This window comes from Lytechinus variegatus, chromosome 9, assembly GCF_018143015.1.
Source record: "Lytechinus variegatus isolate NC3 chromosome 9, Lvar_3.0, whole genome shotgun sequence".
Lineage (NCBI taxonomy): Eukaryota > Metazoa > Echinodermata > Echinoidea > Temnopleuroida > Toxopneustidae > Lytechinus > Lytechinus variegatus.
In genome coordinates, this window is record NC_054748.1 from 19,805,404 (window position 1) to 19,830,840 (window position 25,437).

Consider the following 25,437-nt stretch of genomic DNA (forward strand, 5'->3'; position numbering starts at 1 on the left):
TCTTAGCCAATATTCACAAATGCATCATTATTTTTCCTTTTACTGCTTAAAATCAATTGATTTTATCTTTTTTATGGTCAAAATAAAGTCCCCAACAATTTCCATTGAAAAAACAATAAAAAACAAAAAGTCGAAAAACAAAGAAATACATAAGAAATTTAGAAAACAATAGAATACATAAGAAAATAAATGTGATTTTGAAATTTTTTTATAATCAATTTGATCAGATGCCTATCTAGAGTATGTGAAACAAAAATTAGCATTTCAGGGGCATTATTTTATTAATTAGAGCAAACTTATGATTTTACGCATAAATTAGCATAATTAATGAGACATGAGATTTTTTGCAGAATTTGATGTTATAGTTTTGTAGATAATGCCATGGGTAACGCGTGTGCCAATTTTCGTCACGATCGCGCGATCGACGGCCGAGATCATAGGGGGGGCTGAATCAGCCCCCCCCCAGTCTTCTTAGGCGTCGAAATAGCCCAGTCTATTTATGGTTAAATTGCGTGGACTAGTAATATACCATAATGATGATATATAAACTGATAATAATGTATAAGTTATGCTTGACCTATCCTAGAAAATCCAGTAGGTTGTCCCCACCAATAGCCTTCTGCTTCTGTTGACTCGTTGCACCGATGCTGGCAAATGGATCAAATCCTGCAGCCATTCCCGTTCCTTGTTGCTGCACGTTTGACCTCGGCAACGACCTTTGACCTGTGCCCGCAGAGCCTCCGCCGTAACTTCCCATCATGCCTTGCTGTCCAAAGGCACCCTGTCCTTGATAATTCATATTTCCGAATGACCCCTGACCCATGCCTCCCTGCGACCCCTGACCAAATGCCGCCTGGGCCATGCCAACTTGAGGTCTCTGGAAAGAGTTCTGCCCCATTGGAGGGTTAGCGGGGTGTGGGGAATTCGCCGAAGACATTTGATTGAGCGTCCTGTTGGACTTCTGCGACTGGGAGGGAGCTAGGAGAGAATCAAACGCTGACATGTCAATGTTCTTTTTCACTTGAGACGGTTGGCCCATTTGAGGAACCCTCTGTGGCACGTTACCGACCGGCTGCGAGAGCAAGGAAGAATTTGAAAGGCCCATTCCCCCTGTCCCAACGACACTCCCTGCAGACATAGTACTTGATGGTGAGTAAGGTGAACTGTTCATGCTGCTAATCCCGCTTGAGAGAAAACCAGTATTGCCACTTCCACCTGTCCTGGTGCCCATACCCACACTGTCCACTCCCGCAGCTTGGCCTTGACCTTTACTCCTAGAATCCATTAGTGACCCCGTCAGATCCTTGGCAGTAGAACTTGACGGTTGCTTCACAGCATCTTCAGGCTGAATTGCCTTCTGATTCTTCAATCTTTGTTGGAACTCCTGCTCCTTCTGAAGACGCTGTTTCTCCTCCAGGCTCAGGGAGACCTGGGACGGACGTACAGGAGCAGGTTCCGGTCTCTTGCTGGAGGAGCTGTTTGCTTGGCTGATAGAGCTGGATGGGGAGTGTTTCTCGATCACGGGGCTGCTCTTTCCATTACTGTGACTGTCCAAACCAAACATCTGGTCAATCTAGGAAATTAAGGTTTGACATTTTATTAAATTACGAATACATGTAAATGTGATTAGCTTTTAAAGGTCAAGTCCACCCCAGTAAAATGTTGACATGAATAAATAGAGAAAAATCAAACTAGCAAAACGCTCAAAATTTGATCAAAATTGAATATAAATTAAGAATGTTATGACATTTTTAATGTTTCAGTTAATTTTACTAGAGAGTTATATGTACATCGTGGTTGGTATGCAAATGAGGGTACTGGTGACATCATCCACTCACTATTTCTTTTGGATTTCATTACATGAAATATGAAATATTCAAATTTTCCCCTCGTTGTCCTGTCCTTATTCCTCCCTGAACATGTGGAATTATCATTGTTTAAATATTTTCTGGTGGTGTTAAGTTGATCCTTATTGTAAAATCTGTAAAAATTGAAATATTCTATAATTCAAACAATAAAAAACAAAAGAAATAGTGAGTGAAGACATCGACTGTCTCATTTGCATGTTGTCATCCAGTTGTCAAGTAAGATTAAATATTTCACAACGAAATACATCAGATTTCTTTCCTAAAGCAATAACCTTTCAAACAGACTTTAAATCATGTTTATCAATTTTCCTGTTAAAAACAGAAGCCAACCAAGCAATATGATATCTTATATCTTTTCAGTTTTAACTGGCATGCAAGAGAAAAAAAAATCCAGTCACTTAGAAGCGTTTATCATAACAATGTAATACAGTTAATGATATTTTTTTCTACTCACTCCTGTCCCTCCAGAAGTATTGCTCTCCCCTCTCGATGACAATGGAACATCTCCATCTCCTTGACTGGTTTGTAGCTTCTGGGCAAATTCCACTGATGTCCTAGGGGTGTACAATTAGAGAAATGTATCATTTGAACAAGTCTTTACATTAAATCTAAAACTGCCTTAAATGCTTCTTCATGTACCTGCTAATCGGCCAATAATTTCATTGTACTTCCTTTGAAAAATATCCATCAATTAAAACACTCTAATACAGAATATTTAAGTGTTGTCGATCCTTATTTAATTTACCATTTTTTTTCAATAAACATTGATAGAGAAGGCTTGCAAATCACTGAATCACTAAATATCTGGGGAATTGCAGAAAGATTGAAGTCTCAATAAAATCACATTTAAATTCTGTCAGCGAATATGAGTTCAATAATAGTTGTATTGCAAGGGCGTAAAAGCTCCGTGGTTTATGTAGATTTTCTGTAGAAATTACCCTTATTTACTACGTTTATTAAAAAATTCCACTGCTGATGTGCAGTTTTGTCACAGTGTGCAAAATCGATGCCTGTTGCCGTGTTTATCCATGCTATTTTATTCATGAGTCCACTCTTCAAACAGTGGAATCATGCATAAAATAGCATATCTTACCATGGTAACAGGCGACAATTTTGCGCACTGTGACAAAAGCGCGCATCAGCATTGGAGATATTTTATACACGCGCTCGATACACGCTATATTAAGCGTAATTTATACAGGAAATCTGCATAAACCATGGATTCAACCGTGGGTTTTCAAAACCACCTTTGTGAATTCGGGCCATTTATGTTTTAACTTTAAAAGATGAGATGGAAAGAGAGAGGGGAGGAATGGAAATATTTATAATACAAAGGCATGGTAAAGGAGTCATGTGTTAAAAGAATTTTAACATACTTTTGTTCTTCTTGTAAAGCATTGAGTTGTTCCAGTTTGACTCTTTGTTCCTTCTCAACCAATTTGATGAGGTCTCTTATCACTGACATGTATGCGTTAAACTGTGATAGATAGATGAAAGAAATGGTACCAATCTCCTTATCACTGACATGTATGCATTAAACTGATATATAGATGAAAGAAATGGTACCGATCTCCTTATCACCGACATGTATGCATTAAACTGATATATACATGAAAGAAATGGTACCGATCTCCTTATCACCGACATGTATGCATTAAACTGATATATAGATGAAAGAAATGGTACCAATCTCCTTATCACTGACATGTATGCATTAAACTGATATATAGATGAAAGAAATGGTACCGATCTCCTTATCACCGACATGTATGCATTAAACTGATACATAGATGAAAGAAATGGTACCAATCTCCTTATTACTGACATGTATGCATTAAACTGATATATAGATGAAAGAAATGGTACCAATCTCCTTATCACTGACATGTATGCATTAAACTGATATATAGATGAAAGAAATGGTACCAATCTCCTTATCACTGACATGTATGCATTAAACTGTGATACACAAACAAAAGAAATGGTACCAATCTCCTTATCACTGACACGTATGCACTAGTGTTACTCAATTTTGACCAATTACCATTTCAAAGCAAGGATGTGCTAAAAGCTCAATAAAAATCTCATTAAAAAATCTCATAATTCATTTTAGGCGACTTATTGTTGGTTTGGGATTGGCAGGTCAAATGATGATGATGATGTTGAATATCTTACCTGATTTAGATTGAGGTTATTATCAATGGAGAGCGGGAAGAGGAATGGAAGTAACTTAGTGGCAGCGACATCCTTGCTGATTCCCAGCTTCTTATGGGTCATAGCCACTTTGATGATACCTGAAACAAAAAGAAAGCATGTCTTCGGTCATTTGGCAAGTCTGTTATTTGAATAATACATTACCATGGTAATCAAAGGCAACCGCACACCTTACGATTGGTCTGCGGCCCGATTTCAGAATAAAATGTAGTAGAATTTGACGCTAATATTGAGACTTGGAATATCTTACTGTGTAATGTTCTAAATCATCATACAAATACTTATGTTCAAATCTGTGACAGTGCTATCATCCTTCTTAGAATAAAAGCGAATTTAACATCTAGTCCTAATGACGTCATAGCTAGGATTTGAAACAAATTCGCTTTTGCCTTTACTCCAAAATAAAAGCTTGCAATCTAAATGGTTATATTAGTATTCTTTCAATTAATTTTAACCTGAAATAAAATGATATGTTCCATTCACTTTTTCAGAAAATGAGCAAAATGCGATTTGTTCCAGGTGTTAAGGTGTGCGGTAGCCTTAAGTAATGTATAGCAGTGATATTAGTAAACGCATAACTTAATTTCCATCTGCAAAACTGCATTGCTTCATAATTATATATCTCATATTATTCCAAACATCAATGCATTACTCAATCACTTCATGAAATAAATAGAAGAGGAATGACACCATCAAGGACAAACCATTGATCTAAGATTCCCGTAAGAACTGCTGGCACTCTTGATGGTATCTGTAGAAGGATATCATCAAGGACAAACCATTTATCCATGTGCTTCAACCAAGACTCACTGGTATCCTAACAAACTTACCTAAGATTTCCATCAGAACAGCTGGCTCTCTTGGTGATATAAGGATATCATCAAGGACAAACCATTTATCTATGTGTTTTGGCCACGACTCACTAGTATCCTAACAAACTTATCTAAGATTCCCATAAGAACTGCTGTCTCCGTTGAAGGTATCTATAGAAGGAGTGGAATGATGTCATCTAGGACAAACCATTTATCCATGTGCTCTAACCAAGACTCACTAGCATCCTAAAAAACTTACCCAAGATTCCCATAAGAACAGCCGGCTCTCTTGATGGAATCTGTAGAAGGAGTGGAATGATGTCATCAAGGACAAACCATTTATCCATGTGCTCTAGCATCTTTCCCAGGCTAACCAGACATCCCACACGAACCTAAATCAACAGCAAAGATTAGACCAAATCAGTTCATTAAGGTATACATCATATCTTACCCATTTAGGAATAAACGTGTACCGCAGGTTTATTCAGGGATAACCGGTCATTCGTAAAGTTGCTTGTAGTAACTATATGAAAAACCTACAGTACATGTTTATTTTGGCGATTATTTAAGCACGTAAGAAATGTTCACCAGTCATTCTTAAGGTCGCTCTTAACTTACAATTTTCTGCAACAGCCTCCTGGGTGGAGAGTGGCAAATGTGGTTTCACACAAATAGATTTACAAAAACAAACAAGATCTAGATCTAACATGACATGGTGACAATCAACCTGAATTTTAAAGACTTTCTGATAAAAATCATGGTTTGGTGATATAATATTCCTTTAGCTTTAATACTCACCGCCAGTAGAGATGTCTCCAAGCAAAGTTTCTTCATTCGTGGGACTATGGAATGTTTGATGGAGTTATACTCTATCATCCCAGCAAATGTAGGTAGAATATTTAAACATAGTTCCTACAGAAAGAAAGAAACAGTCAATTTTAGATATAAAGTCAATAGATAAACAGTCAATATAAGATATAAAGTCAATAGATAAACAGTCAATATAAGATATAAAGTCAATAGATAAACAGTCAATATAAGATATAAAGTCAATAGATAAACAGTCAATATAAGATATAAAAGCAAATTGCCATCTTGGAGTAATAAACCAATTCCATGAAATACATGTATGTTGGCACATAAAATGAAAACAGATTTTCTCAAAACAATCAATATGATTTTTATTTCTTTGGGGAAAAGGGTTGTTTCAACATTTCTAAAGAAAATGGATGGTGCAAGAGTATACGTTGTATTAATAATACATATTGAATGGACTTATACGTTCTAAATAATGGCATTACATGGCCTATCATAGTTGTGATTACTAGGATCAATCACAAATCTTTGTAAGATAGGGCCGTGATAACCTGTATCTGAGCTGAAGACGATTCTAAAACCCTATAGACCATGGTGCATGCAAGTGCATACATCACATTTAGAAAACATGTTGAATGAACATAAACATTAAAGATATATATATATATATATAGCTTTCCATAGTTGTGTCTGACTCTGATCGGATCAACTAACAACTCTTTGTAAGAAAGGTTCCTGCTAACCTGTATCTGAGCTGAAGACGATTCTAAAGCTCTATACACCATGGGTAGAACATGATTCTTGATGTCATCAGAGGGCGTCTTGGTGAGTAGAAGGGTCATCCGTTGCATGAAGATCAGTAAAATCTTAAAAGAACATAAAAAGGGATACATAAAGGGAACAGGGAACAAATGAACAAAATTAAGTTTTAAAATCAATCCAATGGTGGATGGTGGATCCAGGGAGCATTTCCAGCCCATGTGCCCCCCCCCCCTCCTTTTGAAAGTCACAGTCAATATTTTAATGAGAATATGTCTTCCATACACACATGACACATGTGCCCCCCCCCCTTGAGTGTCACAGTAAATATTTTAATGGGAATATGTCGTTCATACAAAAGCGAGGACCGCTCTTTTTCCTTGTCAAATTTTCTCGGGAATATGTGCCACCCCCCCCTTGGAAAATCCTGGACCCGCCTCTGTATAAGAAAGGATTATTTACATCTGGGGGCGACCATTAAAGATCAGTAAAATCTTAAAAAAGAAACATCCAAAGAGGTACATTAGGAGAAGGTTTCAAAACTGTATGCATTCGAGTTCTAGCAGACATGGACCAATCAGATTATTTACATCTGGGGCGGCATTTAAAGGGGAAGTTCACCCTGACAGAAATTTTTTTTTTATTTTTAAGTAGAAAAGTTTGAGAACTGTACATTAGTGAAAGTTTGATGAAAATGCATCAACGAATAAGAGTTACGACTGCTAAGTTTTTGATATTTGATGTAATATGCAAGCAGCTCCTTCATATCGTATAAAATGAAAAACCTGCACTAAATCCTCATCGATAAAAAGAAAACAATTAGCCCAAGACCAGTGTCTATAGTCTATGACAGCATCGCCGCCATGGTTCATAGTACTCTGCATCAGACGTATTGCTAACAGCATCAGACTCATAATTGCAAACAAAAAACTGCAGCCTTGCCGAGATCATGGGCTGGGTTTTCCTGCCATCCTACTCCTTACCTGAACAGGTTCTTGCATCTTGAAGACATTCTTTAGGCTCGGTAAGACCAGCTTCACATACTCCTGATCGGTGCATTGTTCGGCGATGAGGAGTACATTGGGTAAGACAAACGGCACCATGTCAGGATTCATGAACTCCTTACACAAGCATGGTAGTATTCTCTGCTGAACAACCCTCTAGGAATGAAAATATTGATGACCATAAACATAATAAAAATTAATGATAATGTTTATCATCATCAGAGCTGCCAACCTGAAAAAGAACAGTTCAGTATGTTTAAAGTTGAAAAACTGAATACTGAAAATCATTGCTACTTGGCAGCTCTGCATCATCCTCATCATAATCATCAACATCATCAACATCATCCTCAACATCAACATCAACATCACCACATCATCACCATCATCATCATCATCATCATCACCAATCATCACCATCATCAACATCACCATCATCAACATCACCATCATCAACATCACCATCATCAACATCATCATCATCAACATCATCACCACCACATCATCATAATCATCAACATCCTCACCATCATAATCATCCTCAACATCACCACCACATCATCATCATCAACAACATCATCACCACCACATCATCATCATCATCATCCTCACCATCATCATCAACATCATCACCATCATCATCATCACCATCATCATCAACATCATCACCACCACCTCATCATCATCATCATCATCAACATCATCATCATCACCATCATCATCATCAATCATCATCACAATCACCATCACCAGCATCCTCAACATCATCACCATCATCATCATCATCACCATCATCATCATCATCACAATCACCACCATCACCACCTCATCATCACAATCATCATCATCATCAAAATAATAATCATCATTAAGCGAAAATGCACCGACTACTAACTGGTATTAAATAGTTGGCAAAGTACAGAAACAGGCTAATGCATTCAAAGCGGAAATGCATCAAATACCTTCATAGAGTGTTCATTGATGTGCTAAATTCCAGTAACCTGCTCTATACCATTTCTGCGTCCTGCTATGTAAAGCAGGCTTATTTTGAAAATCACCTATCCTATTAAAAGAAATGAAAGCTTATTTGAACAAATTTATCCATTAGGTAACCATGAACCGGTCTATTGTAAAACCTTCCATCCATTAAATCCGACTTACCTTGGGAAGAGTTGAGATTACTTTTGGAAGACCTTTGAAGAATTGAGCTTTCTGTTTGCTTTCTTGTTGAAACAATGAGTCAACGTACTGGAGAGTCATGGCACCAACGTCGTCAAAATATGGAATCTACGAATGAATTCAAATAGAATGATTTCAACAATGTCATCAGAACTAAAAATTAATTCAAATAAAATGATTGCAAACTTGTAATCAAAACATGGAATCTAAGAATGACTTCAAATAGAATGATTTCAACAATGTCATCAGAACATGGAATCTAAAAATTAATTCAAATAAAATGATTGCAAACTTGTAATCAAAATATGGAATCTAAGAATGACTTCAAATAGAATGATTTCAACAATGTCATCAGAACATGGAATCTAAGAATGGATTCTAATTGAATGATTGCAAACATGTAATCAAAATATGGAATCTAAGAATGGATTCTAATAGAATGATTGCAACAATGTAATCAAAATATGGAATCTAAGAATGGATTTTAATAATAGGATGATTGCAACAATGTAATCAAATAAGTAATCTAAGAATGACTTCAAATAGAATGATTGCAACAATGTAATCAAAATAAGTAATTTAAGAATGGATTCTAATTGAATGATTGCAAACATGTAATCAAAATATGGAATCTAAGAATGGATTCTAATAGGATGATTTCAACAATGTATTCAAAATAAGTAATCTAAGAATGGATTCTAATTGAATGATTGCAACAATGTAATCAAAATATGGAATCTAAGAATGGATTCTAATAGAATGATTGCAACAATGTAATCAAAATAAGTTATCTAAGAATGACTTTAAATAGAATGATTGCAACAATGTAATCAAAATAAGTAATTTAACCCTAAAAAGACTGGGGGGGGGGCTGATTCAGCCCCCCCCTCGACATTTTTCGCGATAAATCCGCCGCGCAATTTTTTTTGACCGTGTCGCTCACTGGCTTTTTACTTTCAAGTCTCGCGCAACTTTTGAGACCAAAATTGTGACCCCCGGGTACGCGGTTCGGAAATTACGCAACATTTTGTAAGTGCATGCACACCCAAAATTACTCAAAAACGTGAATTTGTGTACAAATCCAATGGAAATAGTGTTTTTAACCAAAATTCATAAATGTATCATTATTTTTCCTTTTACTGCTTAAAATCAATTAATTTTATCTTTTTTATGGTCCAAATAAAGTCCCTGACAATTTCCATTGAAAAAACAATAAAAAACAAAAAGTCGAAAAACAAAGAAATACATAAGAAATTTAGAAAACAATAGAATACATAAGAAAATAAATGTGATGTTGAAATTTTTTTTTAATAAATTTGATCAGATGCCTATCTAGAGTATGTGAAACAAAAATTAGCATTTCAGGGGCATTATTTTATTAATTACAGCAAACTTATGATTTTACGCATAAATTAGCATAATTAATCAAACACGAGATTTTTGCAGAATTTGATGTTATTGTTTTGTAGATAATGCCATGGGTAACGCGTGTGCCAATTTTCGTCGCGATCGCGTGATCGACGGCCGAGATCATAAGGGGGGGCTGAATCAGCCCCCCCCCCAGTCTTCTTAGGCGTCGAAATAGCCCAGTCTATTTAGGGTTAAGAATGGATTCTAATTGAATGATTGCAAACATGTAATCAAAATAAGTAATCTAAGAATGGATTCTAATAGAATGATTGCAACAATGTAATCAAAATAAGGAATCTAAGAATGACTTCAAATAGAATGATTGCCACATTGTCATCAAAACATGGATGTCATCAACACATGGAATCTGAGTATGGATGCCAACAGAATGATTACAACAATGTCACTAAAATATGGATACTAAGGATGGATTCAAAAGAATGATTGAATCAATGAGTTTTAAAACAATGAGTCTTGGCCCCAAAGTCACCAAAATATGGAATGTGGATGACTTGATAAAAGTGAGGATAAAAGAAATAATGAGGCGGGGGAGGGAGGGGTGTAGACGTGTATTAAACATCACACATCTTGGTCGCAATGTCAAATGGGAGGATTTTCACAACAAATGTGATCTCAAATGCTCAAAAATTTCTTATTTATCAAATTTTTTTCTCAAATTTTCATTGACTTATTTCGTCAGATTGCTTTTACTCACTCATGTGTTAATGGGGATCATGAGTTATACCATGCCAAAGAGATTCTAAGCTTCACAATAATAGTTCATTTTTCTATTTTATTTGTGATTAAGTTTATATGATAAAGGATCAATAATCCTCAGTTTCATTTTTAGTGGGGGCGCACTTTCCTTCTCTTACCTTTCCTAGTTGATCAGCGTCCGGTCTGATGGTTGGTGTGGTACTAAGTAACATCTTCACATACTCTTTCAAACCATCAGGAAGGCTTGATAATAAAGATATATTCAGACTTCGCAACTGAAAAATCAAAACAAGAAGGATACTGATGTATCGTATTTCTATTCAATATGCTTTATGCAGGTCAAATCCACAGTAATTAACCACTTTTTTTACTCCATATATCATAATATATGGAGTAAAAATATATCATAATATATGGAGCGTTGGAGAGTTGTGGCCCAGTGGATTAGTCTTCGGACTTTGAAACAGAGGGTCAAGGGTTCAAATCCCAGCCATGGAATAATTTCCTTCAGCAAGAAACTGATCCACAATATGCTGCACTCAACCCAGGTGAGGTAAATGGGTACCGGTAGGAATTGATTCCTTAACCCTATCTAGGCCAGGGGGGCCTTGGAGGCCCCCCCCAACGAGTCGCGCGATATTTTCGCCGCGCAAATTTTTTTGACCACGCTGCTCGCTGACTTTTTACTTTCAAGTCTTGCGCAACTTTTGAGACCAATTTTGGGCACCCGGGTACGCGGTTCTGAAGTTGCGCAACGTTATGTAAGTGCATGTCAGACCAAAAATTGCTCAAAAACGTGATTTCATGTACAAAGTAAATGTAAATTGTGTTTTCAATCAAAAATCATAAATGTATGATTATTTTTAGTTTTGCTGGTACTAAATGTATGTATTTTATGCTTTTTATGATTGTAGAAGAGTCCCCAACAAATTTCATTGAAAAAACAATGAAAAACAAAAGGTTAAAAAACAAAGAAATACATAAGAAATTGCAAAAAACAATATAAATCATAAGAAATTGATCTGATATCACAATTTCTTTCATGTACATTTGCTAAGAACATCACAAAGAGTTTCTTTGCTAAAAATTAGAATATTTGGAGCTTTATTTATGGAGTTAGAGGAAAAAGTATGATTTTGCATACTAATTACGCATAAATTAACATAATTACATAATAATAATTCACATGAAAAAAATTACTATACAATTTTGTAGATTATATCCCAGACAACCTGCGTGCCAATTTACGGCGCAGTCGAAGGCCGAGATCTTATGGGGGGACCTGGGAGGCCCCCCCCCCCGGCCATATGAACTCCGAAAATACCCCGGCCTAGATAGGGTTAAAAAGCTGTGTGCGCTATGAACGCCTAGCTTAGCCGGGTAATAATAATGGTCAGTTCTTGTATAGCGCATAACACATTTTAAATACCGTCTCTATGCACTTCCAAAGGACTTGGATATTATTATCCTGGCTGTAGCTAAAGCAGCCTTTCCAGCACTCGGCATTTTAAGGAATTAATTCCTGCCAGGTACCCATTTACCTCACCTGGGTTGAGTGCAGCACAATGTGGATAAATTTCTTGCTGAAGGAAACTACGCCATAGCTGGGATTTGAACCCATGATCCTCTGTTTCAAAGTCCAGAGACTAATCCACTGGGCCGCAAAGCTCCACATAATGTGGAAGTGACAATAATATGGAAGTGAACCTTTTAACTATAATTTGTCAAGTGCAGTCACAATCAGTGTCGTACAGATGGGGGACTTTCCAAGAAAAAAAAAGAGGAAAGGAAAGAAAGGGAAAGAGAGAAGGGTGAAATATATTATTTTCAGAATATTATGTCAAAGTCTATCAACAATTGAATTTTTTTTGAAAAAATGTCAAAATTTTTGCTCGCACACTTCGGTTGCTCACAACTTTTTTTAAAAATAAATTTTGTCCTATATGCATTATCCAGCCCCCTCAGAACTTTTGGTTCATTACTGGTCAAAGCTGTCTATAAAATAGAGGAAACAGTAAAAGTGGACCCCGGAGACAAGTAACCTTTATAGTCAGGTTTTCACGAAAGACAGGTGGTTGTTGAGACAGGTTTGACCATGAAATTAATTTTTGAAATTATCAAATTTTATCAAGTTCAAAAAAAGATATTACTACCTGTTCAGATTTCTGTTTAAATGTGGCAAGATTCTCGTTGCAATCATGGAAGAGTTTGCCGTTGTTGATCACGGAGTACATTAACATACCAAGACTGAACATATCACTGGACGTATCGCAGCTCTGTGTTAACTGGTACTCCGGAGCCAAGTAGTTCAGGTCTGGCTGAAGCAATGCTGAGATATTGTTCATAAGTTCACGTGAAGGGAAACTAGCCTATGAGAGAATGAGAATTATGCGATTAGGCACAGTTATATTCATATTATTTCCAGCTCTTTGAGGAGACATTTGAAAGTCCTGGGTTCGATATCGGCCATGGCACTTACCCCAGTGAGCAAAGCATTTAATGAAGAGTGCTCCCGTATCATGCATTCAAATAAATGGAAATTCTGTACACATACTTGGAAACTATATGCCACTTTAACAAACACAATAAATGAATGAAATATTTATTCCAGTGACTGTGATAGACTTATGTGATTGACAGATCACAAATGCTCTTCATCACCATCACCACCATCATCACCATCATCATCACCACCATCACCATCATCATCACCATCATCATCATCATCATCAGCTTCATCACCACCATCACCATCATCATCACCATCATCACCATCATCATCATCAGCTTCATCACCATCATCATCACCATCATCATCACCATCACCATCACCACCATCATCATCATCACCATCATCATCATCAGCTTCATCACCACCATCATCATCATCATCAGCTTCATCATCATCACCATCATCATCATCACCATCATCATCATCATCATCAGCTTCATCATCATCATCACCATCATCATCACCATCATCATCAGCTTCATCATCATCATCATCAGCTTCATCACCACCATCACCATCATCATCAGCTTCATCATCATCATCACCATCATCATCATCATCAGCTTCATCATCATCACCATCATCATCATCACCATCATCATCATCAGCTTCATCATCATCATCATCACCATCATCATCAGCTTCATCATCTTCATCACCATCATCATCAGCTTCATCATCATCATCATCATCATCATCAGCTTCATCATCATCACCATCATCATCAGCTTCATCATATGACTTACTGGTTGATCAGGTGGTGATGAGGAAGGGAAAACAAAGTCATGTGACTTACTGGTTGATCAGGTGGTGATGAGGAAGGGATAACAAAGTCATGTGACTTAGTGATTGATCAGGTGGTGAAGAGGAAGAGACAACAATGTCTGGTTAATCAGGTGGTGATGAGGTGGACAAATAAGTCACATGACTTACTGGTTGATCAGGTGGTGAAAAGGAAAGGATAAAAAAAGTCAGGTGACTTTCTGGTTGATCAGGTGGTTAGGAGGAAGGGAAAACAAAGTCATGTGACTTACTGGTTGATCAGGTGGTGATAAGGAAGGAATAACAAAGTCAAATCCAGCTAGCTTCCAGGCTCCATTACCATTCAAGATAATACTCGCCGGTGAAATATTACCATGGACCATATGAACATCATTATGAAGAAACTTCAAGGCATCTGTTAACTGTAAAAGAGCAAACAATAGTCATGTTCTACACTGAATCAGAAACAGGAAACATACAAAATATTCAGAGATAAGTTTTAATTTCAACTTTGTTTCCTATGATATAATACTACAGTCACATCTTGAATTTTCTTTTTTTTTCAAATCATTCCCTATATCAATGGATGTTTTCTGAACTTGCATTCAAATTCTGTTATTTCAAAATAGTGTAAACAATAACAATTTGGTTACAAGCACAAGTAAATTACTTTATATTGAGAGCACACAACCCACCTGTAGAAGGCCATATTTGATCTCGACTTCAAACAACTTGTGTTCTCCAATGTCCGGTGGTATGGGCGTCGGCATGTTGTCATGGCAACCTAATATATTGGCTAGGCTGGCAAAGACAGGCTCTGTAGCAAACGCCAGGCTTTCCCTGTGAAGTGAAGGAAGAGCAGAAGAGAAAATCAATTGCAGAAAATGCTGTAATCATAGTAATGTTACTTGTGCAAGAGATCTATAATCAACGTTGAAAGGAAAATGTGTGAAGTCACCGATCAATGCCTGCGGGTGTTCCACTCAAGAGAATGCTCCATTACTGTCATGCATGAAAAAAGTTGTGCAGAATTTAAAGAGCTTCATAAAGCTTTATAAAATACCACCCTGCAGGCTGACATCAATCCCTTCCCCCTTGAACTTTGTAGTTTATTTACCGGTATGTTTCATCCCCATTGGACTCCATGAAAGATGAAACCATGTGTGAAAAAGGCTACCCTGATTTTTGGATGAACAAAAAATGAAATCAAAGAAAAAAATGGATGGATGGATAGATGGATGGGTGGAAAGATGGATGAATGGATGGATGACTGGATGAATGGATGGATGACTGGATGGATGACTGGATGGATGGATGGATGGATGGATGGATGGATGGATGGATGGATGGATGGATGGTTGGTTGGATGGATGATGGATGGATGACTGGATGGTTAGATGACTGGATGGATGGATGGACGGACAGATGGATGGATGATATAACGAATGAACAAACAATATAATGAATGAATGAAACAATTAATACGTAAACAAGAGAACTAACCTTGTTTCTTCCAATGGATGTTGAACCGTAAGCACACACGGATGTCTTAGCCTGGTCAACTGGGTTGAACCCTTACGTAAGATCTCTAACAATGGTTCTCTATCCTTTTTGGCAAATCTTTCCAGGAGTTTCTTCTCGAATACAAATACACCTGCTTCCTGTTACCATGGAGATGAGCAAAACAATTCAAAATGTCATAATTTATTATTTTACATCCAATTTTGATGAATTTTTCAGCACTATGCTTCATTTTTTTTCTCTTTTTTAAAATCAAATCAACATTTTGATAGGGTGAACTAGTAGTCTTTCATAAACGGCTAATGAATCTGCATCTCTACAAACCTGTTTCGTTGATCTTTTGACAGCAAGATAGATCTTCCACAAACACCCGGGACCGCCGCTACCGACATGCCGAATGACCTCATATTCTCTCATCACTGGGTTCCCGATAAACCCACCAACCGTACTTTTCAATTTATTCAGCATCTCCATCACGCTCGTCTGTTCTCGTCATCCACCTGCTAAGAAGTGGTCCGAAGATGCAAAAAATCTGAAAAAATAATTATTTTAAAATGTTAAATGTAGGCAACTTTATGAATGTTATAGATGACAGGAAATTTATAGAGGACAACGTGAAAATGATTGCCATCATCGCATTAATTATACATGAATACTGATTTTAACTGATTCACCTGGCCCCATCATGCTTCATTTGGAAACTACCGTGGAAAAAAACTTTATAACAAAATGTCTTCTTCATAAAGGAATATCCAGACAAACTTTGTTGACAAAAAACAAAAGCTAAAGGCTGAAAAAAAGCTTTACAAAACAATTCCTAGAACATACTTGTCTAGCACTTTAAATATTTTCATCAGGTTCATTATTCATCATACCTACGATACCCCTTTTTGGTTGACATGAATTAAAAATTAAATTTATTCAAACCAGACAAAAACAGGAATGCATAGACATGAGTATGTCTATCACATATTAACCATGTCTTTTGAAACTGACCACCTTGCATGCATTAACATAAAAATTATTCAAATATCTATATATCAAATACAAATGCTATGCGCGGAAGAGTAATGTTAGGCGCAGTGTCCATAAGAACGATAAGAATTGATCTCACAAGAAAAAAAACAGGGGGAAAGGTAGACCAAAAGCTTCAGTCTCTGTATTTTGGTTGTTCCGTTGAACTACGTTGGCTCCACTCACCATACGTAGACTGAAGAGCTTGGGGGCCTGTGGCTACAGACAACGTACAGTGAACTAGCGTTTTATAGATCGCGATTTAAAACTGTTTTTTGAGCGAAATTTACAGTTTCATGGTTTCCATTATCAGGAAAATATAAATAACTTAAGTAATTGCATACCTTGGACCGGAGTTATTGAAAAAAAATCCACTGGATGATTGAGAAATCTGTCATCTAAGACATTTTCACCTGAACTGACGGTTTTTCTTGCAAGTTGCCATCTTGAATGACCTCATTATCGTTAACTTTATGTCTCGATATATCGCGATTATAACTAGTATCGTTTGTCTCTTCGTGTAGTGTATCGTATTATTGTTTTCGTATATTGCCTTGTAGGCTTGTAGGTGTGCTGGTGGAATGCAATATCGATATCACATTCGTAAAATGGTGACGCCCTCTCTGTTCATTTGTAAATATTTCATAGTTTGGCTGCCATTTTGATCATTTTTCCTGTGTCCTACCCAACTAAACATCGGTAAAGTATAATTTTTCATGCATTTCATCTATATCGTTTAAAGTATTTTAATAATGAATAATCATTCTTACTTAGTTTGTAGTTTATAAATCCTTAGAGTGTAAATTCGATGTGAAAAATAACACTAAACTTTGGACTGTGGATTGACAAAAGTGCGGGTGTGATAACAAATGCGAGCCCACACGGACACTTTACTGTCGGTGAATGGGGATTACAGTAAATTGTCAGAAATTGTTGAATAAATCCCCAGAAATGACGGTTGTTCCTGTCTAGGGGAAAGGTAGACCAAAAGCTTTGGTCTCTGTTTTGTCGGTTGTTCAGCTGAACTCAAGTGGCTTCACTCACCAAATACAGAGACCGAAGTTCTAGCGCGATCTGTACAGGGGACTCAATGGCCATGTTTATGTACTTAAGATTGGATAAAACGGGGAAGTGAATTTGCGCGACAGCCGAGGTAAGTCACTATTTTTGTTCCTTTTAACTTCATTTTTCTCAGTTTTTTGGCAATCAATGCCAAGAGGGAATATAAATTGGCATTTTGGTCGCGTTAATTTTCAAAAATTTTATTCATTAAAGACAAAAATTGAAGAGCCCCGATGGGGGGATTTTGCATTGCAAGTCCCCAAATTAGACTGTGGGATGGTCGCTAAAATTGTGACTTTCCGTGGGGCGGCAAATGCAACCACGGTTCTTGGACATGATAATATGTAAAATATTATGAGTGAATACATGCAACATGTTGCCATCGCTAAATTCTGCTCCTGACCTCAAAATTAAAATAATAATATGCAAAATCGTACCATTTATTCGACTGGAAATTCCGCCATTCACCCTGTGTGTTAAGGACTTCCGCAAACGCGCGCAAACGTGTACAATGCATATAACCTCGTTCGCGTTTATTTTTTATTCGTTGTAGAATATACAATGGCGGATAGGATGTCGTCGTCTTCGTCGTGTTTTGACAGCGAAAATGACGATTTACCAATAGCAAATATATGCTACATGCACGTCTTACCCAAGGAAAGAGGGCCAGTAAATTTCTTTCAAGTGAAGAGCTAGAACAAATTTAAGCCTTTGCTGCATTCGTTGGTGTAGACTACCTGGGACTTCAGAATAAAAATAGCTATTCGTGCAGCAGAGAAGTTTGCAAGCTGTCCCCCTGGCGGAGTTCATCAGGAAATTAGAAAATAAGGGAAAAGAAGAAAAGGGGGAGAAAGAAAGGGGAAAAAAGAGGAAGGGGGAAAGGGAACTAAGAAAAAAACTTAAAAAGTGAAAACTGGAAAAGGAAAGAAAGAAGAACAGTTAGATTGTCATGAAAAAGTGATTTTCTTTTTAAAAAATCGACTCCAGGTGTGCCCCCTATTGAAAGTAAAGCTGTACATCTATATTTATTTTGATCCATTCGGATCTTGCTGAAATACTGGCCGGGCTGCATGCAAGTCAATCGCAAACTTCTCTGCTGCACGAATAGCTATTTTTATTCTGAAGTCCCAGGTAGTCTACACCAACGAATGCAGCAAAGGCTAAATTTGTTCTAGCTCTTTACTTGAAAGAAATTAACTGGCCCTCTTTCCTTGGGTAAGACGTGCATGTAGCATATATTGCTATTGGTAAATCGTCATTTTCGCTGTCAAAACACGACGAAGACGACGACATCTTATCCGCCATCGTAGATTCTACAACGAATAAAAAATAAACGCGAACGAGGTTATATGCATTGTATACGCTTGCGCGCTTTCGCGGAAGTCCTTAACACATGGGGTGAATGGCGGAATTTCCAGTCGAATCAATGGTACGATTTCGCATATTATTATTTTAATTTTTAGGTCAGGAGCAGAATTTAGCGATGGCAACATGTTTCATGTATTCACTCATAATATTTTACATATTATCATGTCCAAGAACCGTGGTTGCATTTGCCGCCCCACGGAAATGAAAAACTAGAGACATTTTCCTTGTCCATCCCACAGTCTAAATGGTGGCTGCACTATAGCGAGCCGTCTGTGTACCAGGAGAAATAAAAAAAAACTCCTCGAAACAGACGGCTGCCAACTGTCTAGGGGAAAGGGTACTATACCCAGGTGTTGTGTGTCCGGACTATCAATTTTAGAAAGACATTTGATTTGGAAAAAAATTGCAAGCAAAGTTTCAATTTTTAGTATAAAATGTTAAATATCATTATAGAGAATAAAATAGATGATTATAACTATTGAATTAATATTTTTAGTGTAATTCAAAGACAAAAAGAAGGCTTTAAAAATATAAAGTGTCCAGACACAGGAACGTCCCCCCCCCCCCATCCTAAACTTTAAAGTTTTGCAGAATTTATCAATTATTTACTGTAGTGTAGACAAGTTTTCTGATTTATTGTCCAGACCCGGCCGAACCCAACAGTGGTTCATACCAAGAAATCAAATTTTTTTTTGCATGGAACCACTCAGCTTATTCTCGATAATCTGACAAGTCTAACTCTTCAGCAGCAATCGAGACTAGGCCTAGGTTCACTCACACATTGTACGAGGTTAGTATGTACTAACCTCGTACAATAGACCGTGTTTGACCCTGGATTTCGAAGTAGTCGGCAAACATCGCTTCATTGCTGAAGTAATATTTGCCGAAGCTCCTTCTCGCTACGCAACGGGGCTCTTGCCGGTAAGTAGCAAGAGTTTGTTGAATATAAAATAATAATAAAATAATAATCCGATAAAAAAAAGCACATTTTGCTTACCTCGGCCTCGAAAGTGACTTCGCTTGTCTCTTCCACGGAAATACAAGGAAGCCCGTTGGTGGCGCTAATAATTTCACAACCTTGATTCAGCTCCTCGGTAATTTTATAACTGTATCTAAATTCTTTGAATGCGCAATCCTCATGATTAATTTACTAATTATGGGCACCAATTAATGAAATGCCTTCAAAAAACATAATTAATGATTATTATTGGTGATGATAACACTCATTTGCATTAATTTAAAAAGATGACTGATAAAAAAAAAATGAAAATAATATACGTGCCTGGAAAGAAACCAGCAGTACAAGCTTTGACGAACGTCAATAATACGTATACGGTGTACCAAAGTCTATACAATGAAAAGATTGGACACTTCACGGACTTTGCGTAATGCCTTGCGTCGATATGCGTGTAAAATAGTGTAGGTGCCTATTGTTTCCCTTGTCGTGTCTTTGATATGAATATAAATCGCGCGCCCTCTTCAGGAGAAAATTGATATCAACGCTGACTGATTTCTATCTCCGTAAAATCTTCACTAAAGATCAAGAAAATATACATATTTTTAGAAAGAAACTTCAAGAAGTCACGGAAGGATCTAAATGATTCGGTAAGTGTCATAGCAGGATGTGGAATGTTTATTTAAACATAATATTTTATGTGGGCAAAAGCCCACTGTATTTTCGAAGTGTAGTGGTGTGTCGCGTGCGTATGACTGATAATCCTTCACTCGCGAGACGATATGAACCCATGGGTGGCCTAGGTTAATACTCTTACAGTATCCACTTAGCACAACGACGTTGCTTCATCCGGCGAATTAGCTCCTCTGCAATTTATATACAACTTACAAAGCAAACATGACATCCCAGTTCGTTTGTGTGCAATAGAATTCGCACGCGCAACTTAAGAGGAGACACAAATTGTTTTCTGCAAAGACTGCGATATCAGTTATCACTCCACTCAAAATTTAGGATTGCATTCTACATTACATTCATCATACCCATAAATTCATAGAAACCAACCTAATGTATTTTTCGAGCAAAACTTACCAAAATTGAGGAATTAGAAAATTAGGACAGGTTTATTCCACCGCACTGCACTGGTACAATATTCCCCGGCAGCTGCTGACCAACGTCGGTGATTACGTATACCGTACCGGTATATCGTACCGGTATATCGTATTCTACTTCTCTAGCCTCTTTTTTTCAGCACTTTGCCAGAACCAAGAACGCAACGAGCTAGCACTCACTAGCAGTACAGTCAAAGTTGTGAAAAATAACAGAAATTTCGAAGTCAAATGTGAAAGATAAAAATAACAGAAATTTCGAAGTCAAATGTGAAAGATATATCAAGAGAAAATTATGATATTAATAATAATGATTATTATCATTATTATAACAATAATAATGATAGTAATAATAAAAATATATAAAATCATGAAAAAAAATAAGAAAAGGTTTGTTTGATTTATTCATTTTGAGAGTAAATTCTGATCGAAAAAGCATTTTATTGATCACTTCAACTTTTTTTAACTTTACACTTTACTGTTACACATTGCTAAGTGACGGATGGTCATGGTTGATTGAAAAATTATTGATTGAAAATCAATATGATGATGCTATCGCCTTTCTTATCTTTTTTTGCCCTTTATTGTTTCCCCGGTATTGTTTCGTCATTTTATAAATATATATTTCATCAAACTGTTTACGATTTCTGTTAAGCCTTTTAGATATATATGATTGAATGTAGGTATATTACCATACCCATAGCAAATCGATTGACACTCATTTTATATCTTAAGTTTATTCAATAAAAGGACAGACAATTTCAGTTAATATATTAGGCATATATGTGTGATTATGCTTTAACGATTTAAAAAAACCTGCATGTAAATATATTGCGATTCAGCCTTGCCGATATTGTTATTTTATTTTTTTAATTAAATCTCTATCTATATATCTATCACCTTTCTATTTATCTATCTATCCATCTAACTAAGTTTCTGTCTATCAGTCTATCTACATGTCCGATTATTCAATTGAGCAACTGGATATGAGTTTAACTATTAAAACTTGCCCTTTTCATACGGTAATTGGCTTAATTTTATGATGGCTCCTATAAGTAAATTTGTCAGTCAGGTATTGCTTACTATTGTTATAATTTGCCTTTTCCTTGAACTGAATTTATATATAGTCACTACAAATATATACACATGAAAATAAAAGGATTCCCTTGTTCATTTCACTAAACATGCTATGACTCTATCTGACTTAATAGTATTTTGCAGGTGACGCGGAAGCGGGGGGGGGGCTTACAAAAACGTAAAAATGACCATAGGATTGTCATTTTTGCATGGTCAGCCCGGCCTCCCCCCCCCCACTTTTAAACCGTAGCTGCGGCCCCTGTTTGTTGATTTTTTGTTGATTTACAATGTAACATAATGACGTGTTTGATTTGAACTAAATGAATTTATTAAGAACTATTTAGTAAGAATAATTACCCCCAAAATATGCATGTTTATCTAAATGTATATCTATCGGTCTATCTATCTGTCTGTCAGTCTATCTATCTATCTGTCTGTCCATCTGTATCTATCTATCTCAATCTATCTATCTATATCCATCCATCCATCAATGGATACATGCTAGCTGCCTTCAAGTATCTATATCTATTTTAATGTCTATACTGGATTCCAAAAGAAACTGATTAAATTTTTATAAAGGGATTGCGCAAATACTTACGAACAACTTTTTTTTTTACACAAGCTATATCGCAGAGAGGCCCGGACTGAAAGATGCTATATACCGGGGGGGGGGGGTCAAAATACGTATTGCTGTACGTGACCAAATTATTTCCAAACACCCCCTAAACAAGTTTTTTGTTTTTCTCTATGATAATGTGCAAAAGTACCCCTAAACAAGTTTTTCGCAGGCTTTTAACACAATTTGGCCCCTAAACAAGTTGTCGTCAGAATATGACCTCCGGGGACAAAGCTTTGGGAAAAAAAACATACCCTAAATTTACATGTTTGCCTAGTCTTTAAAATAAGCTGTGAGAAAAAAATTGAACACCCTAAATACGTTTTACCCCGCGATTGACCAATGGCCATCTTTCAAAACCACCCTTCCTTGAAATACTCTCAACGAGTTCACGCGCGGCCAGCGTCCAAAACTGAAGAAAAAACACACTTTAAACGCGGTTTTTTTCTTGGGGGGTCAAGCAAAATAACAGCAATATATTTGACCCCCCCCATGCACGAGGGGTGCTAGCCCCTCACATTTTGGAATCCAAGGTCACAAAATGGCAAAAGAGAGACCCTTGAAAACGAGATTGGAAACAAACTTCTCATGCAGTTTGTCATCCGGGTTTGTCACGTCCTTCACATTATTATCCAGATACTTTGGATCTGGATCTTTGAGCTGGACCAATCAATATTATTATGTGGCGCTTTTTGTGATTGGTTTAATCATGTAGCTCCATGGTTTGATGTTTAATCACAAATCAGTTACAACCACGGCTAAAATAAAAAAAAATCAAATGACTGGAACAAGTCACCACGTTGGGATGTCCCGGTATATCCCCCAGGGATCTAGCTGTTAATTGTGATTGGAATAGCTCCATGATTTAAACCTTTAAAATGCTCTTATTTCATGCTGTTATTATTGGAATGAAATTTTTTTTGAAAAATGCTTAGAACACATATATTTTATACATTTTTGGAGGCAATGTACAGTGACTTTTGTCATAGATATGTTAATTAAATGCAGATTACTTGAATGAAATTTTAAATTTTTACTAATGAACTATTGATCATACATATCTAAAACCCTTTTTGGTGGCAATACATTAACTTTTTAAATAATATGCATTTATTATTAGAGTGAAAATCTTTGAATTGTTTGATTGATTACAAACATTTAATTCAAGTCTTTATGAACACAACTTAAAGGAAATTATGTCAATACTTCATGCTTGAATCTGAAATGAATTTTTGAAATGCTATAAACTGCTTGTAATAAAATATTGATTTAACACATCTAATTGGACAAGTCCACCTCAACAAAAACTTGATTTGAATAAAAAGAGAAAAATTCAACAAGCATAACACTGAAAATTTCATCAAAATCGGATGTAAAATAAGAAAGTTATGGCATTTTAAAGTTTCGCTTATTTTCAACAAAATAGTTATATGAACGAGCCAGTTACATCCAAATGGGAGAGTTGATGACATCACTCACTCACTAATTCTTTTGTATTTTATTATATGAAATATGAAATATTGTTATTTTCTCGTCATTGTCATGTGAAATGAAGTTTCATTCCTACGTGGAATTCCATTATTATAACATTTTGTGCTTCAGGCAAGGAGGTCCTAATTATCAAATTCGTAAAAATTTAAATATTGTATAATTCAAACAATAAAAAACAAAAGAAATAGTGAGTGAGTGACATCATCGACTCTCTCATTTGGATGTAACTGGCTCGTTCATATAACTATTTTGTTGGAAATAAGCGAAACTTTGAAATGTCATAACTTTCTTATTTTACATCCGATTTTGATGAAATTTTCAGCATTGTGCTTGTCTGATTTTTCTCTATTGATTCAAATCAACATTTTTCTGAGGTGGACTTGACCTTTAATTAAAACAGTATAGCTTTTAGGATTTAACATGCTCATGCTATTATTATTGGAAGGAATTTTTACAACTGTAATGAAATGTATTTTAATCCTCTTTGAAGGCAGAGGCAGTACAGTAACTTTTTGGAATTCAATGTTAACACTCCTGACTTTATGGCTTTAGTCTTTATGTAAACACGTATTTACTTTCACTGGAAATGTATTACTATTAATGTTTTTTTTATGTTTAATATGGCATTTTGATGTTTATTGACTTGAAGTCGTGAACAAAGCCAATGTCCAATACAGATATTAAAGACGAACTTGAACTTATTAATGATTGGACTATAACATGCCAGTCATACACAGATGTAAAAAATATATTTAAAAAGGATTTACATTTAATTTCTACAAGAAAGATATGATGACTTGTGTATTTGTTTGCCCGATATTTTGAATTTACAAGAAAGATATGATTTTATGGATATGTAATTGAACTTTGTATTTTGCATAATATGTCTTATTTATTGAAGGAAACCTTCAATAAGTTCAAGCTTTGCTTGTCAGATGGTTTCTATTTCATTGCATATCGTTGTATTATATTTTTATTTACTTTGTAACCTTGTTGAAATTTGGGAATGAAATAAATTCGTTATTAATCAATCAATTAATCAATCAATCAATCAATCACAGATCTCCCCCTCTGGTCGATACCCGAGTTTTGCATGCTGCCGGCCGCGCCCTCTACGTTCGTGGTCAAAGAGAGGAGGTGAGTGCATGTGAGAAATTACTCTTACTCTGAGCTGAGG

General features: G+C 36.3%; 1 protein-coding gene across 1 annotated transcript; it reads right to left on the reverse strand.

The window, feature by feature from the left end:
* Nucleotides 1-537: 537 nt before the first annotated feature.
* On the reverse strand, nucleotides 538-21,153 carry LOC121421564 (SCY1-like protein 2). Its single transcript, XM_041616313.1, has 16 exons — nucleotides 21,060-21,153; nucleotides 15,896-16,103; nucleotides 15,554-15,711; nucleotides 14,746-14,890; nucleotides 14,323-14,472; nucleotides 12,930-13,145; nucleotides 10,935-11,051; nucleotides 8,632-8,757; nucleotides 7,453-7,629; nucleotides 6,454-6,576; nucleotides 5,693-5,806; nucleotides 5,154-5,286; nucleotides 4,044-4,162; nucleotides 3,245-3,345; nucleotides 2,323-2,422; nucleotides 538-1,573 (listed from the first exon to the last, which is right to left on the reverse strand). Exons 2-16 carry the CDS (start codon nucleotides 16,043-16,045, stop codon nucleotides 578-580), a joined length of 2,925 nt encoding a protein of 974 aa, XP_041472247.1. The 5' UTR covers nucleotides 16,046-16,103; nucleotides 21,060-21,153; the 3' UTR covers nucleotides 538-577.
* Between the last annotated feature and the right edge of the window lie 4,284 nt (nucleotides 21,154-25,437).

Coding starts and splice junctions, on each gene's coding strand:
- LOC121421564 (XM_041616313.1), bottom strand. CDS start 16,045: ATGGAGATGCTGAATAAATTGAAAAGTACGGTTGGTGGGTTTATCGGG. Junction 13,146..14,322: donor TATCACCACCTGATCAACCA/GTAAGTCACATG, acceptor ATTCTCTCATAG/GCTAGTTTCCCTTCACGTGA. Junction 5,287..5,692: donor TGGAGACATCTCTACTGGCG/GTGAGTATTAAA, acceptor CTGTTGATTTAG/GTTCGTGTGGGATGTCTGGT.